This window comes from Tursiops truncatus, chromosome 14 (genome assembly GCF_011762595.2).
Source record: "Tursiops truncatus isolate mTurTru1 chromosome 14, mTurTru1.mat.Y, whole genome shotgun sequence".
NCBI classification, from domain to species: Eukaryota; Metazoa; Chordata; class Mammalia; order Artiodactyla; family Delphinidae; genus Tursiops; species Tursiops truncatus.
The window spans coordinates 6,095,370-6,113,677 of NC_047047.1; the positions used below are offsets into that span (position 1 = coordinate 6,095,370).

At 40.9% G+C, this 18,308-nt stretch overlaps 1 protein-coding gene across 1 annotated transcript in view; it reads left to right on the forward strand.

Annotated features, from left to right (window-relative positions):
* Positions 1-2,691: 2,691 nt before the first annotated feature.
* LONRF2 (LON peptidase N-terminal domain and ring finger 2) overlaps positions 2,692-18,308 on the forward strand; it is a 38,105-nt gene continuing 22,488 nt past the window's right edge. The window contains 2 exon segments of the mRNA XM_019931031.3: positions 2,692-3,505; positions 15,442-15,560. Coding sequence (XP_019786590.2) covers positions 2,830-3,505; positions 15,442-15,560 — 795 coding nt within the window. The 5' untranslated portion in view covers positions 2,692-2,829.

Below are 18,308 nucleotides of genomic sequence, written 5' to 3' on the forward strand. Positions count from 1 at the left end.
CCTGCATTGGCAGGCAGAATCTTAACCACTGCGCCAGCAGGGAAGCCCACCCCGTACATTTTGAAGCTCCATTATTAGGCACATGCTTGTTTAGGATTGTTCTGTCCTCTTGACCAATTGACCCCTTTATCACTATGAAATGGCCATCTTTTCTCCTAGTAATATTCTTGGCTATGAAATCTCCTTGGTCAGATATCAGTGTAGTCACTATCCCCTTATTTTGGTAAGGGTTAAGATGAAACAACTTTTTGTATCCTTTTACCTTTAACTTATTTGTATCTTCTTATTTAACTTTTACCTTTTACTTATATGTATCTTTGTTTTGGAAGCAGCGTATATTTGGACCTTCCTTTTATATACAATTTGACAATGTTGCCTTTTAATTATAGTGGTTCGACCATTAATATTTAATTAACATGGATTGATATGGTTGAGTTTCAGTCTACCATCTTGCTCTTTGTTTTCTATTCATCTCCTCTGTTTTTATTCCCCCTTCTCCTCTTTTTCTTCATTCTTTTGGGTTAATAGACTTTATTTTGTAGAATAATTCTAGTTATCTCGTTTGTTGGACGTTCAACTATAAATATTGTGTTATCTAGGTGGCTGCTTTAGGGTTTGGAGTATGTATCTTTAGCTCACTACAATATTCCTTCAAGTGACTACACCATCTTACATGCAGTATTAGAACTTTGTAGCCCTCTGTTTTTCCTATACTGGCCTTTGTGCTATTTCTGTCACGTACTTTATTTCTGCATGTTATAAATCTCACAATATATTGATATTTTTACTTTACACACTTCTTGCTCTCAGCAGGCATACCTCCGAACAGCGTCTCCTTTCTGTTCTTTTGCTAGAAATTTGTCTAAAAGAACAAATAAGATCCAAGATCATCAGGTTTCATAGTCCTTAGTGTTGCAACAAGATCATAAGGTTTTATAGTCCTTAGTCCAAGGTTTCATAGTCCTTAGTCCTTAGTCCAAGATCATAAGGTTTCATAGTCCTTAGTGTTGCAACAATTTTAACTACTCAAAAGCTGCCCTCCAACCCCCGGCAGCTTCCCGGTTGTTGGTGGTGAATTTGTTGGATAAGCAACCTTCAAATCCAAGTGAATTACTACATGAAGAGAGTAGATGAAAACCCAAAGAGTGATGTAAAAGAGAGTTTGGACCCATTCAGTAATGAGGAACAGATCAAAACCTAGTTTGACTACAACCAGTATCAATCAAAATAGAAAGCTGAGGAGAAAAATCATTCATGGGAAGGTGGGAGGTGGCCGATGGAGGGGGTGGCAGGGGGATTTGCTCTGCATGTTTCTGTATCGTGGGACTAGGAGGCTGGCCAAAGTTGTCTCCGTTTCCGTTTTACGGACTCATCTAAAATTTTCTCACCTCACTTAATGAGGCATTTCCCTTCTTCCAAGCCAGATTTGATGGGAGTATCTTATATTTTCTTTAGCCAATTTTAGATGTAGAAAAACTTCACAAATTTAGAATGAAGACATTTCGACTTGAAATAATGAACAGTACGGATTTTGGAATACTATAATGCATTTTATCGCATTCAAATACATAGCATGAAACAGATGGCCGAGCACTAGGGAGAGAAGAGCAGGTTATGTGTAGTTTTTAATTCCCTCCTTCCAGCAACTTCTCTCTGTAGTACTGCACTGTAGGAGACAGTTTTAGAAATTCTATCTCTACTTTCCTATCAAGGACATAATACAATTTTCCATGTCTCAAATCCTTTCCAGTACTTAGCCTGGTATTTCCTCACATGCTATGTTAGAGTTCTGTCTAAATTAGAGCTCTAAAATGTCTCTAACATCTAGAGTTCCGTTAAGAAAAGCTTACTCATGAGATCCGATCAGCGCCCACTTCAGGCTTCCTGGTCATTTAACACAATTTCCTAAGTCAAAGCTAGGGTTACAGTGGTGTGCTGGGTGACGTTCCCTCAGTTCTGTCTGTCTCTTTCTCTTTCTCCAGTTATATTAAAAAATAATTGACATACATCATTATATAGGTTTAAGGCATACAGCATGATGGTTTGATTTACATATATGGTTGAAATGTTTACAATAGGTTCAGCTACCTTCCATCTTTTCATATAGATGCAAGAAAGAAAGGAAAAAAAGAAAAAACAAATTTTCTCCTTGGATGAGAACTCTTAGGATTTGCTCTCTTAACAACTTTCCCATATATGGTACAGCAGCGTTAGCTATAGTCATCATGCTGCACCTTACATCCCTGGTACTTATTTATCGGTTCTCTTTTTAACCACAACCGCAGGTGGGCTTGGCCAGGCCTTGGAGCTAGGCTGGCACTCGGTGCGGGGAGAAGGGGGTAAGGCGGGCTGAAGACACCTGCTGCAGGCGCGGGGGCGGCAGCGGACGGCCAAGGAGCTGCGCGGGGCGGGCAGAGAACGCGCGGGACGAGGGCGCGTGGAGACGAGCGCGCACGGAGACGCGCGCGCGGGGCCGCCCGGGGCGAGGAGGGAGAGGGTTTGCGGAGACGCCGAACGAACTTGGAGGGGTCGCCGCCTTCCCGCCTGCGGCCCGGCTGCCTAAGCCAGGGTAGCTAGGAGGGCGTTCCCCGCGGGCCGGGGCTCGGCCGCGCCCACCGTGCCCGCCCCGCCCACGCCGCGTGAGAGACGCGGCCCCACCCCGCGCCCGCCCCCGGCGGTGGTCGCGCGGCCCGCCGCGCACCGCCCACCCACAGACGCGGGTGGCTCTCGGCGAACGCGGCGCCCGCGCTGCAGTCGCCGGGCCCGGGCAGCGAGCATCCTCCCTTCTCCGTTCTTCCCTTCGGCCCTAGTCGCCGCAGCCCCGCGGTGATGAGCCCCGAGCCAGTCCCGCCGCCGCCCCCCTGTCGTGGCTGCGACTGCGGGGAGCCGCTCGCCCAGCGGGTGGAGAAGGGCGACGAGGCCTTCCGCGCCGGCGAGTACGAGACGGCGGCCGAGCTCTTCCGCTCCGCGCTGGCCGGCTTGGCGCGGCCCGACCGCGGCCTATGCCTGCGGCTGGGGGACGCGCTGGCCCGCGCCGGCCGCCTCCCCGAGGCCCTGGGCGCGTTTCGCGGCGCCGCGCGGCTCGGGGCGCTGCGGCCCGACGAGCTGGGGGAGCTGGCGAGCGGCCTGGCGTGCGTCCCGGGCCCGCGCGAGCGGCGGTCGCCGGTGGGGAAGCCGGGCCGCGCCCCCGGGGAGGCGCCGAGCGGGGAGCCGTCGGCCTCGGTGCCCGCGGCGCCTCGGGACCTGCTGGACTGCCCGCGCTGCCAGCGGCTGCTGCACAAGCCGGTGACGCTGCCGTGCGGGCTCACGGTGTGCAGGCGCTGCGCTGAGCCGGGGCCGGGCCGGCCGCCGGTGCGCCGCATCAACGTGGTGCTGAGCGGCCTGCTGGAGAAGTGCTTCCCGGCCGAGTGCCGGGCGCGCAGGCTGGCGGGCCAGGTGCAGATCCTGCAACGCCAGCAGCAGCCCGAGGCCGCTCTGCTCAGGTGCCACCAGGCCCTGGACCTCGGTAAGCGGGCGCGGGGGCTGGGCCACCTACACGCTCGCCTGTTGAGGGGCAGGGCCGGGACGGGAGAGCTGGGTTCGGCCGGCGGGGCTCTTGTGCTGTCTGGAGGCGGTGAGGCGAAGAGTAGGGGCCAGTTGCACCTGCGGGCTGTCTTTTCCGGGACCTCCGTGGCCTTCCTGAGCCGCCCTGTGAGGCCAGCACTGCTTTTCACCCTATCTCAGCCGTATAGGAGTGGGGGGAGGGCCAAGGGTTTTAATTCGTCTTGCAGGGAAATGCAAATAGCGAACACCCTCGTGTGTTACAAGAAGGTAACACTCCCGGGCTATCACAAGAAGATAGCCTTGTGATTGGGGGATTTGCTGGTGCAAATGCTTTGGGGATCCAGGAAGGATGCTCTTACACTCCACTGTTTGGCCCTGACCTCCCTTCTCTCTCAAAGGCCGTTAGATGTCGTAATGGTGTGATTAGCTTTTTAGATGGTTATATACTAATTAGTAGTCTGGTTTATTTTATTTTATCTTTTAAACTAGAGTCTGTGACCAGCACCAGCCGCTTCCCGCCCAGCCACCACCTGTTAAGAATATATAATTTAAAGGAAGCCCAAACTCCGGTCCTGGTCCTTGCGTTTGACTCTGAATGAGTGTGCTCTATTGACAGTTGTTTGGGGTGGAGAATGTGTGGATGGAGGGTGATTTGTTTTCTGAATTCGCTGGTTTTGAAACAGGGTTGTGTGTGCATGACTTAAATCTGTAGTCAAGAAGACTTGGTTTAATGTTTTGTTACTAAGAGTCTTATTGTGTGCTCTAGTCATTATGCATTTTATTGTAAACTAGGGTTAAGGTTTTCTCTTTTAGAAGGCACACCTGTATCCAAATTGGGAGATTCTCTGCTGGAATCGGTCAGTTAAATTGCTTTATGTAGCAAATAATTGGTACCGTATTTGAAACCAACATATCCGTACTTTAACAGGCTGTGTATTTTTTAGTTTTCAATTATTTATGTATCAGTATATATGGTGCAGAGCCACACTATTCAGTAGAAATACTGTGTAAGCCACATATGTTACTTTACGTTTTCTGTTAACCCATTTAAAAAAGGTGAAAAGTAGCAGGTGAAATTCATTTTAAAAATATTTTTAACCCTATACCTTCAAAATGTTATTTCAACATATCTTTAATGTAAAAAAAGTCCAGCTTTTACTTTCTCAGTAAATCTTCGAAATTCATTGTGTATTTTACATTTGCTACCCACCCCGATTTGGATACTAAATTTTCATCAGAATTACTTCCTCTATGTTTAGATTTCTTAAAATTTAGAGTTGAAAAAGTGGATTCTCATGTTGGTGTCGTTCCAAATTAACTTAAAAGTTATCCTCTAACTGAAGAGTATCCGTTTTTAAAAATTCTACTAGTTAAAATAAAAAATAACTCAGTTCCTTTGTTGCCCTAGACCTCTCTCTCGTTTTCACTAGCCACATGTGTCCAACAGCTACTGTTGTAGACAGCACAAGTACAGAACCTTAAAAAACAGTTGCTGGAAATGTAACAGATCACAATACCAACTCTTGGAGAAGACTTAGAAAATGAGGACTATTGTATGCGGCTGATGGGTCTGCATAGTTATACCCCTGGTACGTTGTTTGGCAGTATCTGAACATGTTAATTATGACCTTTGGCCAAGCAGCTTCAATGAGGTACAAGCATACGTGCACTGAAAAAATGTATACAGGGGTGTACAAGAGCGTATATACATCATTAGAGATAGCCCTAAAGTGGAACTCAAATGTCCAAAAGGAACAGAATGAATAAGTAAATATATTGTGATGTCTTTGTGGAATACTACATAGAAAGAAAATAAGCCAACTTCAGTTACATACTACAGTGTGGATGAATCACATGTTAATTGAAAGCCAGACTCAAAAGCATTTTTAATACATGATTATATTTATCTGTAAGTCCAAACAGGCAAAATTACTATGGCATGTTAGAAGCAAGTAAGGGCAGTGATTACCTTCGGGAAGAAAAAGGGGAATGTTATTGTGAGTAAGTATGGGAGGGACCTGAGTGGTAGTGGTAATGTTCTGTTCCCTGACCTAGACGATGGACACACAGGTGTGTTCACTTTGTGACAATTCATTGTATTTTCCATTTATATATTAGACCTCAATTTAAAAGTTTTAAAAACATGGATTATTGCAGTCAATTCATCATGAGAACTTTATTCAATATCCATTTTCCACTCAAAGATTGGAAAAGAAAGCCAAGTTTCCCTAGTTTAAAAATTTATAGAAAAAAGTTAACTTAGTAATGAATTAGCTCCCAAGAGAGGTTTTGTTATAGTAAAAAGGTTACAAATATTTGAATTTGGAAATGCCTGTGTTTAGACCCAGGCTGACCCTTAGTTATTTTGTGACCGTAGCCAAGGGTGGTAATCATTAATGCTGTTCCCCAAATGTTTGTATCTTTATAGCCTCTCCAAACAAGTACGATTGCATTCCTTGCCTGCTTGTGGTTGGGTAGAGCCATGTGACTAATTTTGGCCAATAAGTTGCGAGTGGAATTCAAAATAACTGTATGTTAAAACAGAAATAAGCATGTGAAAAGATAACTCAATAGATAACTGTCTATTAAAAAGAACCAAATGGGTATTCTAGACCTGGAAAATATGGTATCTGAAGTTGAGAATTAGACGGATTCGAAAATAGGCTGGACACATCCGAAATCAGGATGGGAACACTCAGGAACAAGCCAATAGACAATATCCAAGCTGAATCACAGAGGAAAAAAACAGAGCATAAGAGAAATGGGGGACACAGAGAAAAGTTCTAAAATCTGTGGAATACGAGCCCCCGAAGAGGAGAGACGGAGAAGGGGCAAGTGAAATATTTGAAGGAAAAATGGGTGAGAATTTTCTAGATCTGATGGGAAACTTTAAGTCACTGAACCAAGAGGCTCGGTAAGCCCAACAGGATAAACACAAGCATTCGCTTCACACAACAAACAAAACGTATCTAAGTATCTTACAGCCCAGTTACTGAAAATCAAACGTAAAGAGACATTTAAAAGCACTTAGAGAAGGCAGGATATATTTCCTTGAAAGGACCCAGAATAAGACTGATAGCTGACTTTTCAACAAAATTATTAAAACTAGAAGATAATGGAGTAACATCTTTAAAGTGATGAAAGAGGGGGAAAAAAACCCTACTGGCATTCTTTACCCCGATGAAAAATATCTGTCAGAAATGAAGGCAAAATTAAGATGCTTAAATGCAGGTAAATAATAGGAAGGACTTTTATTGCCATCACAGTTGCGTGAAGTACTGAGCGGAATTCTTCAGGTTAAAGGAAAATGGTGCAGATGGTAGCATGGAACTAAAGGAAGGAATGAAGATCACTAGACAGAGTAAATACATGAAAAAATATAAGAGAATATTGATTATTTCAAACTCTTTCCCTCTCCTCGGGACTTCCTGTTCTCTGACACATAACAGTATTGAAATTAGGCCAATTATGAACCCTAAAATGGCCTCTGAGTGTTCAAGTGAAAGGAAGAGTCATGCATCTCACTTTAAATCAGAAGCTAGAAATATTTAAGCTTAATGAGGAAAGCATGTTGAAAGCTGAGACAGGGCAAAAGCTTGGCTTCTTGTGCCAAACACCTAACCAAGCTGTGAATGCAAAGGAAGAGTTCTTGAAGGATATTAAAAGAGCTACCACAGTGAACACATGAATGATAAAGTGAAACAGCCTTATTGCTGATATGCAGAGCGTTATAGGGGTCTGGATAGAACACACCAGCCTCAACATTGCCTAAAGCCAAAGCTTAATCGAGAGCAAGGCCCTAACTCTCTTTAATTCTATGAAGACTGAGAGGTAAGGAAGCTGCAGAAGAAAACTCTGAAGCTAGCAGAGTTTGGTTCATGAGGTTTAAGGAAAGAAGCTGTCTCCATAACATAGAAGTGCAAGGTGAAGTGCTGATGTAGAAGCTGCAGCAAGTTATCCAGAAGGTCTAGCCAAGATCATTAATGAAGATGCTACACCAAACAACAGATTTTCAATGTAGACGAAGTACCCTTCGATTAGAAGGAGGTGCCATTTAGGACTTTCATAGCTGGAGAGGAGAAGTCAATGCCTGTCTTCAAAGCTTTAAAGGACTGGCTGCCTCTCATGTTAAGGGCTAATGCAGCTGGGGATTTTAAGTTGAATCCAGTGCTGCTTTACCATTCTGAAAATCCTAGGGCCCTTAAGAATTATGCTACATTTACTCTGCCTGTGATCTATAAGTGAAACAACAAACTCTAGACAACACATCTGTTTACAACATGGTTTACTGAATATCTTAAGCCCACTGTGGGTACCTGCTGCTCAGAAAAAAGATTCCTTTCAAACTATCACTGCTCATTGACAATGCACCTGGTCACCCAAGAGCTCTGATGGAGATGTACAAAGAGATTAATGTTGTTTTCATGCCAGCTAACACAATACCCATTCTGCAGCCCAAGGATCAAGGAGTAATTTCAACTTTCAAGTCTTACTATTGAAGAAATACATTTCGTAAGGCTATAGCTGCCAGATAAAGTGACTCCTCAGGTGGAACTGGGCAAAGGAAATTGAAAATCTTCTGGAAAGGACGCACGATTCTAGGTGCTGTTAAGAACATTCGTGATTCATGAGAAGAGGTACAAATGTCAACATTCACAGGAGTTTGGAAGAAGTTGGCTCCAACCCTCATGGATGACTTTGAGGGGTTCAAGACTTCATGGAGGAAGTCACTGCAGATGTGGTGGAGACAACAAGAGAACTAGAATTAGAAGTGGAACCAGAAGATGTGACTGAATTCCTGCCATCTCAGGATAAAACTAGTAGGTGAGTTGCTTCTTAAGGATGAGCAAAGAAGGTGATTTCTTGGGCTTCCCTGGTGGCGCAGTGGTTGAGAGTCCGCCTGCCACTGCAGGGGACACGGGTTCGTGCCCCGGTCCGGGAAGATCCCACATGCCGCGGAGCGGCTGGGCCCGTGAGCCATGGCCGCTGAGCCTGCGTGTCCGGAGCCTGTGCTCCGCAACGGGAGAGGCCACAACAGTGAGAGAGGCCCACGTACTGCAAAAAAAAAAAAAAAAAAAAAAAAAAAAAAAAAAAGTGATTTCTTGATATGGAATCTACTGGTGAAGATGCTGTGAAGATTGTTGAACCGATAACAGAGGACTTAGACTATTATGTAAACTTAGTTTATGAAGCAGCAGCAGGGTTTGAGAAGATTGATGCCAGTTTTGAAAGACATTCTGCTGTGGGTAAAATGCTGTCAAACAGCAGTGCATGCTCCTGAGAAATTGCTTATGAAAGGAGGAGTCAGTCACTGTGGCATATGCTTCATTGTTTCATTTTAAGAAATTGCCACAGACACCTCAACTTCCAGCAGCCACCACCCTCATCAGCCAGCAGCCATCAGCATCAAGGCAAGACCCTCCACCAGCAAAAAGGTGATGGCTTGCTTGAGGCTCAGTTGATGGTTAGCATGTTTTTTAACAGTAAAGTTTTTTTTTTTTTTTTTGCGGGACGCGGGCCTCTCACTGCCGTGGCCTCTCCCGTTGCGGAGCACAGGCTCCGGACGCGCAGGCTCAGCGGCCATGGCTCACGGGCCCAGCCGCTCCGCGGCATGTGGGATCTTCCCGGACCGGGGCACGAACCCGTGTCCCCTGCATCGGCAGGCGGACTCTCAACCACTGCGCCACCAGGGAAGCCCAACAGTAAAGTATTTTTTTAAAATTTTATTTATTTATTTATTTTGCAGTATGCAGGCCTTTCACTGTTGTGGCCTCTCCCGTTGCGGAGCACAGGCTCCGGACACGCAGGATCAGCGGCCATGGCTCACGGGCCCAGCCGCTCCGCAGCATGTGGTATCTTCCCGGACCGGGGCACGAACCCGTGTCCCCTGCATCGGCAGGCGGACTCTCAACCACTGCGCCACCAGGGAAGCCCAAAGTATTTTTAAATTAAGGTATACACATTGTTTTTTTTTTTAGATATACTGCTATTGCACACTTGATAGACTATAATATAGTGTAAACAAAACTTTTATGTGCTCTGGAAACCAAAAAAATGTGTGACTTGCTTTATTGTGATGGTCTGGAACTGAACCCACAATCTCACTCATGTATGCCTGTATGTAAAACTATGGGATGTCATTGCAACAATGCTTAGAGGGAAATTTGTTGCTTTAAATGTCTCTACTACAAAAGGAAAGTTGAAAATCAGTGATCTCCAGGCTTCTATTTCAAGATACTAGAGGAAGAAAAGCAAATCGAATCCCAAGGAAGTAGAAAGGAGGAAAGAAAGGTGAGCGCAAACGTCAGTTGTAGAAAGGAAAAATACCGTCCGATATTTCTTATGAGCATTGGTACAAAAATCCTAAACAAAATATTAGCAAATTGAATCTAGTAATAAACTTAAAGAACAATACATCCTGATCAAGTAGAATGTTACTTTGTTTGTAAATCAGCCACATGTACAGAATAAAGGAGAAAAAGCGTATGTCTGTTAAAATCTCTCAGGAAACTAGGAATAAAAGGGAACATTCTTAATATGTTAAAGAATATCTATAGAAACCATCCTAATTAAATATTGAATGTTTCCCCATTCACTAGGTGACAGGGTTGTTCACTGTCATCACTGCCACTCAACATTGTACTAAAGATTCTAGTGAGTGTAATGAGGAGAAAATAAAAGAGCATCAAAACTGGAAAAATAAAAGTTATTATTTGTAGATCATGTGTGGGAGTACCTAGAGACTCCAGAATAATATTTGGACTATTATAAATTATAAGTGAATTATCAAGAGTGTTGAATATTTGGTCAATATAGAAAGACCAATGATACTTATAAATACTTAGTAAAGAACAAATAGAAAACAGAATTTGAAAACAACCCACTGAACAAAAAATTTCTTGGAATAAATCCTGAAATATCTGAAGGATGTTCACAACCTCTACACTGAAAATACAAAACATTTCTGGGGGAAATTAAAGTGGACTTAAATAAATGGAAAGATTTTATTTTCATGACTTGCATGTCTGGGTATCAATAAGATATCTGTACTCTACAGATGGAACTGTAGACTCAATGCAATTTCAAAGTCTCAGCCAATGGTTTTGGTGGAAATTGATGAATGACCAAGGCAGTGTTGAAGAAAAATAACAGAGCTGGAGAGTTTATAAAGTATCAAGATGTACCATGATGTTGCAGTGATTAAGAGTTGTATTGGCCCAAGGATAGACACACAGAAACTGACACTTGATTTACTACAAAGATGCCAGTGGAATTCACTGGGGAAAGAAGTATTTTAAATAGTCTGAGTCAGTTGCTTATTCATATGGAAAAAAATGAACCTGGACACTTACCTCATACATTGAAATTACAATTAGATTTCTAAAAGAAATCATAGGAGAATATGAACTTGGGACAGGCAATTTTTTCTTGAATAAGACACTAAAAGGATGATAAAAGAAAAAATAAATTTGATTTGATTAAAATGAAGAACTTTTTGTTCCTTAGAGACCCCCTAAAAGAGTGAAAAGGTGGTGTGTATATGTAATATGTGTCTTACTGAGAATGCAAGTCCAGAATATTGATAGAATGCCTATGGTTCAAAAACAAAGTCTGTCCAAAAAATAGGCAAAGACTTCAACAGATGCTTTACAAAAGTAGGTCTCAAAAGGGCAATAAACATATGAAAGGGTGCCCAACATAATTGGTGATCAAATGCAAATTGAAACTAAAATAAGATCTTACTACATACCCGCCAGAATGGTTAAAATGAAAGTTTAACCATTTACATGGTTAAACATTTACATAGTTTGGGCAAGTATTTGAAGGAATTGGAACTCTTATGTTGCTGGTGGAAATGTCACTTGGTAGAAGTTAAATGTTTGGGAGTACCTACTAAAGCTAAGCATATATACAACCTCTGACACAGTGTTTCCACTTCTGAGTATATACCGAATAGAAATGAATGTCATGTCCACCAGGAGACACATGCAAGAATGTGTCAGCTTTATTTATATGTGCCAGAAACATTTGAGAAACAGCCCTCCAGTAGAGTAAGTAAATCAATTCAGAGTATTTTGTGTAAAATGCACAAAATAATATTATACAAAAGTTTATTTTTTTAAAAAGACCACTGAGACCTACAATAACATGGATGAATCTCACAGAATGATACTGAGTGAAAGATACAAGGGTCCATTCCATTTATATAACTCCATGTATAAGAAGTTCAAAAATAGGCTAAAGTAATCTGTAGTGATAGACGTCAGACTGGTGGTGACCCTTTGGAGAGGTGTCCTAACTGGGAAAGTGCCCAAGGGAACCTTCGTAGATCCTGGAAATGACCGTGGTGGTGATTACATGGGTGTAACATATGTAAAGTTCAAGATGTACACTCAAGATTTATGGACTTGACTTTGTAAGTCCTACATTAGTTTGAACAAATAACCTATGAGGAGATTGCTATTCATTCCTTCTATTCATTGGGAACACTACCCAGTTGTCATTGCTTTGTGTCACTTCATTCAACCCTTTTAAAGTAGCACTTGTATAGGTCTCTACTTCTCTCCACTGCCCACTCACTGGACAGACTGTCCAGCAGTAACCCCAGCTCCAAGCACCACAGTGGCCCTGCGTGGCAATTGGAGGAGAACAGCCTTTGATCAGCCCTAAACACAAACTACAATCTCTCTTCTCTTCTCACAAAGCCTGTTCTCAGGCTGTCCTCTTCTGAATCTTTTACCTGTACAGGGGTTAATTGGTAAACTCTCTGAAATTTTGTGTTAGTTTTTTTGGAGGAAACATTTTTCTTCCATTTACCTTCTCTACACAAAACATTTAAAATTGTTTTTCTTCTTCCATTCATTTTTGAGCGATTCCTCAATAAATTCTGAGTATTATTAAGCTTAAGGCTTGATGCTTAGAAAATGTGTTGAGATCTATTTTAAATGTTTTAATAGGTTAAATTATGAAGTGCTGGCTTCATAAGTGGGTTGTCAAATGCTAGAAGCCAGCAAAAAAAATAGTTTGATTCATTCAACGTCTAGATGGGAAGTGAATTTTATTGCCCTCGGACTTCTGTAAAAGCAGCCTTTAGAATCTGAGGAGTGGAGGCTTAAACGCATTAGAAAAAGATTAAAACTAAATGTAATTGAAATGTGTTTTTCACTCAGGAAACTCAACATCAATTGAGCTAACACAAAGTATAAGCAACAAAATAGTGGAAAAACAGAAAAATTAGTGAAATAGGAAAAATTGAGCCGGTTAACAAGTGAGAAGCTGGTTTATTATAAAACTGGTAAAACAGACACGTTTGGCAAGTGTGATGAAGACAAATGCAAAGCACAAGTAGCATCAGGAATGAAGGAAAGTATAACTGCAGATATAAATACAACAGATCTTAAAATCAATAGGAAAAGAACAATTTTAAGGGAACTATAAATTACCAGAATTGATCCAGGAAGAAGTAAAATACTGATATGGACCAAAAACCATTAAAGAAATTGAACTCAGGGATTTTCTTCTGAACAGAGGCACTACTGTCAAGCAAGATCTAACAAACTTTCAAGGAAGATTAACTCCCATCTTATTTTATCGATAGCTCATAAAAAATTTTGGAAAGATTTCCATCTCATTTTGTAGGGTTAGAATAATCTTGTTACTGTTATCAGGTAAAGCTTGCACGGGAAAAAAATTTATAGACTGGTCTGACATGTACATAGATGCGCAAACCTTAATTAAACTTCTTAGTAATATTTTGAATCCAGCAGTGTAATAAGAGTTAAGGTCAGGAAGGAAGGCTTATCCAAGGAATGTAAGGATAATTCAACGTTAGACAAATCTTTCAACGTGGTTCACTGTAATAACAGGGAGGAGATATACTGCATGTAATAGATGCTGAAAGAGCGTTCTATGAACTTTAATACTCGCTTGTTTTAATGCCTTCGTAGGTATGTTTCCCAAGCTCACACTGTACTTCCAGCAGCGGTTTTGTTTTGTTTTGTTTTGTTTGTTTTAGATTTCCAAAAGTCTCCAAAGAAGATTTCTGTATTTCAAAATGCATTCAACCATGCAATTGAGGGGCTTTCATCTAATATTCAGTTGAAAATGATTAATCTGCGATTATATTTAGTGTATATTGACATACTAAAGGGGCAAATATCATGAGAAGAATCTAATAGAGGGTTTCCCTGGTGGCGCAGTGGTTGAGAGTCCGCCTGCCAATGCAGGGGACACGGGTTCGTGCCCCGGTCCGGGAAGATCCCACATGCCGCGGAGCGGCTGGGCCCGTGAGCCACGCCGCTGAGCCTGCGCGTCCAGAGCCTGTGCTCCGCAACGGGAGAGGCCACAACAGTGAGAGGCCCGCATACTGAAAAAAAAAAGAATCTAATAGAATTCTATAAACACTTTCCAGGCAGTGAAATGCTCAATTTAAAATTATATGCGTGTGGATTCACATAAGTATTCCATAGTACCTGTGTGCCTTCTCAAAGGTGAATATGTAAAATCTCATTACAGATCAATAGGTGAACATTTTCAATCAATTTTTATGACAGGGAACACTAACTTTGAACCTGAATTGAGGAAAATGTTGTCTTCTCTAAGAGAATTCCATTTTTCTAATTAGTAGACCTATACTACAAAAAAAGAACTAAATTACTATATTTTGCAGTTTGTCAATAAAAAAGGTGTAAATATTTGTTTTCTCTTTTGTTATACAAATACCTGCATAATACCCTCAAGTTGACGTCTTTCCCTGCAAAGCCTAAAATATTTAATGTCTGGCCTTTTACAGAAAAAGTTGTTAATCTCTGCTCCAGCCTGTCAGTGTCTTTTTAAAAAATTCAGCTTTTCTTGTTTGGCTCCTCCATTCCTGCTGTTACTTTTCCCTTTTCCCACTTGTTTCCTTGTCATACCTTCTCTATATTATACATTTGTAGCAGTAACATAATTAATACCTGCTCCGCATGCCCTGCCTGCACCTTTGACCAGTTAACTCTGTAAACAGAGAGGAGATGTGGTAGGCTTTGGAAAGTACCAAGTGGTTACTTTGAGAAAAAGCTCCAGATCAAGGATTTGGAGCAGGTCAAAAATGCGTCTTCAGTGGAGAGATGAGAACACATTTTAGGCGCCCAGAATTTTATTGATGAACTAAAATGCACCCTTCAGCCCTATTTCAAAGACTACAGTGAGTATGGGTAGAGTGAACTCTGTCCAGCGGCCTAGAAACATGGCCATGATAGTTCTGCTTTCTTAAGCTCCAGCTTTGTCACGTTGCCATGGTACCCTGCCTAATCAACAACTTCATACACTGTCATCACTTCACAGTGAGAGCGCTGTTAGCTTCTCTGTAAGCTGTTCTTAGGTCCTTAGTAGCATATGAGCACTGTAATTCTCAAGATCTCTTCGGTTTGAAGAATCTAGGGAAAAGGAAGACTTGTTTTCCCTTCTTTTCCCACTTACCTGAACATATCATGGGTACGAATCTGCACCCGCTCAGTTGCATAGAAAAACAAATCATGGTTTACTTTTCTGTCTTTAAGCGTGACTTTCCTTGTGTACTTTCAAGAAAATTATTCTAAATCTTTTCTTTTTAAATACCTAGTTAGAACATTAAGATGATTCAGCATCTACTCAATAGAGATGATGTTGCAGCTAGTGTGTGTGTAGCAGTCTGTTTTTCCTGGTGCATTTTGAAACCTTACTCATTCTCTTTCCGATTTCCTGAGAAAAGCTATGTAAAATACACTTATCAAACTACGGAACTCTACCTATGATTAGAGGAGGTGTTATTTATTTTACCTTTATGTTTGTTTTCTAATTTAATATTTTTAATGACTTAAAGATCATTTTTAAAAAATGCAGTCAGTTTTATTTATTTCCATTCCTCATGCCTTTCAGCTCCTGGTGATAATTCGTTATTGCTGCTGCGAGCAGAGTTGTATTTATCCGTGAAGAACTATGAACAGGCTCTGCGGGACGCCAGTGCTGTTTGTCAGAATGAACCTCTCCTGCCTAGGGTATTTGTTTGTATAGGTTGGCTTTGGAGATAATAAATGTAAATTTATGGGATTTTAAAAAATTCTATTGAAGTATAGTTGATTTACAGCGTTGTGGTAATTTCTGCCATCCAGCAAAGTGATTCAGTTACACGTATATACATTCTTTTTCATATTCTTTTCCATTATGGTTTGTCACAGGATATTGAACATAGTTACCTGTGTATGGGATTTTCTGAAGAATAAAGTAAGATCATTGTGATTAGTACCTACGGACAGAGTACATTTCCCTCAAATTGTAGATAGTCTAAATGTAGCAATCCACTTCATAATAAACCAATTCAGTTTAAAAGACCAAGTTTCCAACTGGATCTGGATAGGAAACACTAATTTAGATTACTATTAGTAGATGAGTAGCTGAAGAATATGCCTTAGGCACTGAACAAATATATAAACAAACTAATAGAATTTTATGAATTGGTGAATAAAGAGGAAATGTGTAAAATTACAGTTTAAGTAGGAAGATACTATATTATTATTATAATCATAATAATAGTGATTAGCAGTTGGGCCCTAATATGCATGGTGCATATAAATGGTGTTAGTAAAAGGGTGAATGTTTTGTATGTATTTATTTTGTAATAATTTTAATCTCTATGTCTTGGTTGGAAAGGTCTGATATTACTTCCTCTAGTGACACGAAATAAGGTTTGCTAACCTAATAACAGTAGCTTAAGTTGTCCTTGAGGTCTTTAAGGAGTCAGAGAATAAAAGTTGTAACTTTTTTCATGAATTTTTGAATTTTAAACCGCTTAAGAGATTTTAACGTTTTAAAGAACTTGTGATGAGATTAATGCCTATAGCATTCTCTATTATCTAATAAAAATATTTTTTTCTCTTGCTGTATTGCTTTTTAATCATCTTTGTTTTAGAAACACTGAAGAAACATTAACCCAGGTTAATAGACAGGGATGTAGCTTGCTCTTCCTTTCTTCCTTCCATCCATTCATCCAACCAGTCATCCTTTAAAACAAAATGTTTTCATATTAGATTGAGTATTAAGATGGGTGTGGGGATGAGTCCAAGAATGGGAAGCCAACGTTTGTTGGACCAAGCCCGGAAATTCATTTTGCTGCTTGTTTGCTTCACTAAATGCATTCCCTACTCGTATTTCTGATACTTTTTCTCTGATCCCTTGATCTTTTATTCTTCTGAGGTAATTTCTATCAGTAGTGATTGAGCCTTAAGGACTGTGAATTACAAGTCTAGTATTTCTGATTGACAGTAGACCTATGTTGCCCTTTGAAGCTAGATTCTTCTCCACGGTATTGATCTTTGTGCTAACAACCTGGCAGTGTGTCTCTGACAAAAGACAGACTTAATTACTACAAAGTTACATGTCAGAGAGGCAGCAAATGGATCTCTAGCCTTTGGGATTTTGGTTTTATTTTCAGGGTTTATTGTAAATCTGTGAATCTCAGTTCTTGATATATGTCTAGTGAAGAGCAACTCCAGCAGAAGTGCAGCCTTGATAATCACTTTAAGATAGTAAAAGACAAAAGTTCATTTCCAGGTTACCATTGCAGCTAGAGGAGGTGCCATTGGAAGGTGAATTCAGAGGACTGGAGGGAGGATACGTCGGCCAACTGTGGTTAAGCTGAGATGGAAGCTTCAGGCGGGGCTGGTGCAGCAGGTGTTTTACCCAAGCAAAGCCATCCTTTCAAGCAAGCCGCCATGGCTGATACTGAGTCCAAGCTTTTGGTGCAAATAGAGATGGACCAGTACTAGCAAATCATTTATCCATATTCAGAAATATAACCCAGCAAATGATAAGTTGATGCAGCTGAATCCAGGAAAGTTAACTGCCTCCTAAAACAAAACCCGGTAACCCTCAGACGAATACAACAAAATGCAGAGTTGATACAACATGTTATGTAAAATATGCAGTGTTAACCAAAAATACTAGACATGCAAAGAAAGAGGAATTGTTGACCTTTACTTGGGATAGAAGATAGTCAATAAAAATTGTCTTCCTGTGGGCCCAGAAGTTGCATTTAGCAGAGAAAGACTTCAAAGCAGCTATTATAAGTAAGTTCAGAGAATTAAATGAAATTATGTCCAAAGCACTGAAGGAAAGTGTGGTGTCTTGGAATTAATAGACAGTCCCAAGGGAGAAATTGAAACTATAAAAAATGGAAATACTAGAGCTGAAAAATACAAATGCTGAAATAAAAGATTGCTGTATAAGCTCAATAGCACATTACACACGGCAAAATAATCTGTGAAACTGAGGATAGAAATTACACAATCCAAAGAACAGAAACAAAAAAGTTTAAAGAAAAATGAATCTTAGAAACATATGGTACAATATATGTGTAATTGGAATCCCAGAAGGAGAAGCTAGAAAATGGCAGAAAAATTTTTGAAGAAATAAGGGCTGAAAGCTTTCCAAATTTAATAGAAAATATTAATTTCAGATCTAAGAAGCTTAATGACCCCAAAGCAAAATAAATGCAAATAAATACACTCCCTGACACATCATAATGACTGCCACTCAGTAATCCAAAGATAAAAAGAAATTCTTGAATGCACCAAGAGAAAAATGACATGAAGTGAGAAAAACGACATACAGGAAAATAATAAGATCATTAATGACATATCATCAGAAACTGTGGAAGCCAGTTAACATTGGAATAGCATATTCAAAGTGCCCAAAGAAGAAACCTTTCAACCAAAGGTCTATGTCCAGTAAAAATATATCTTTAAAAT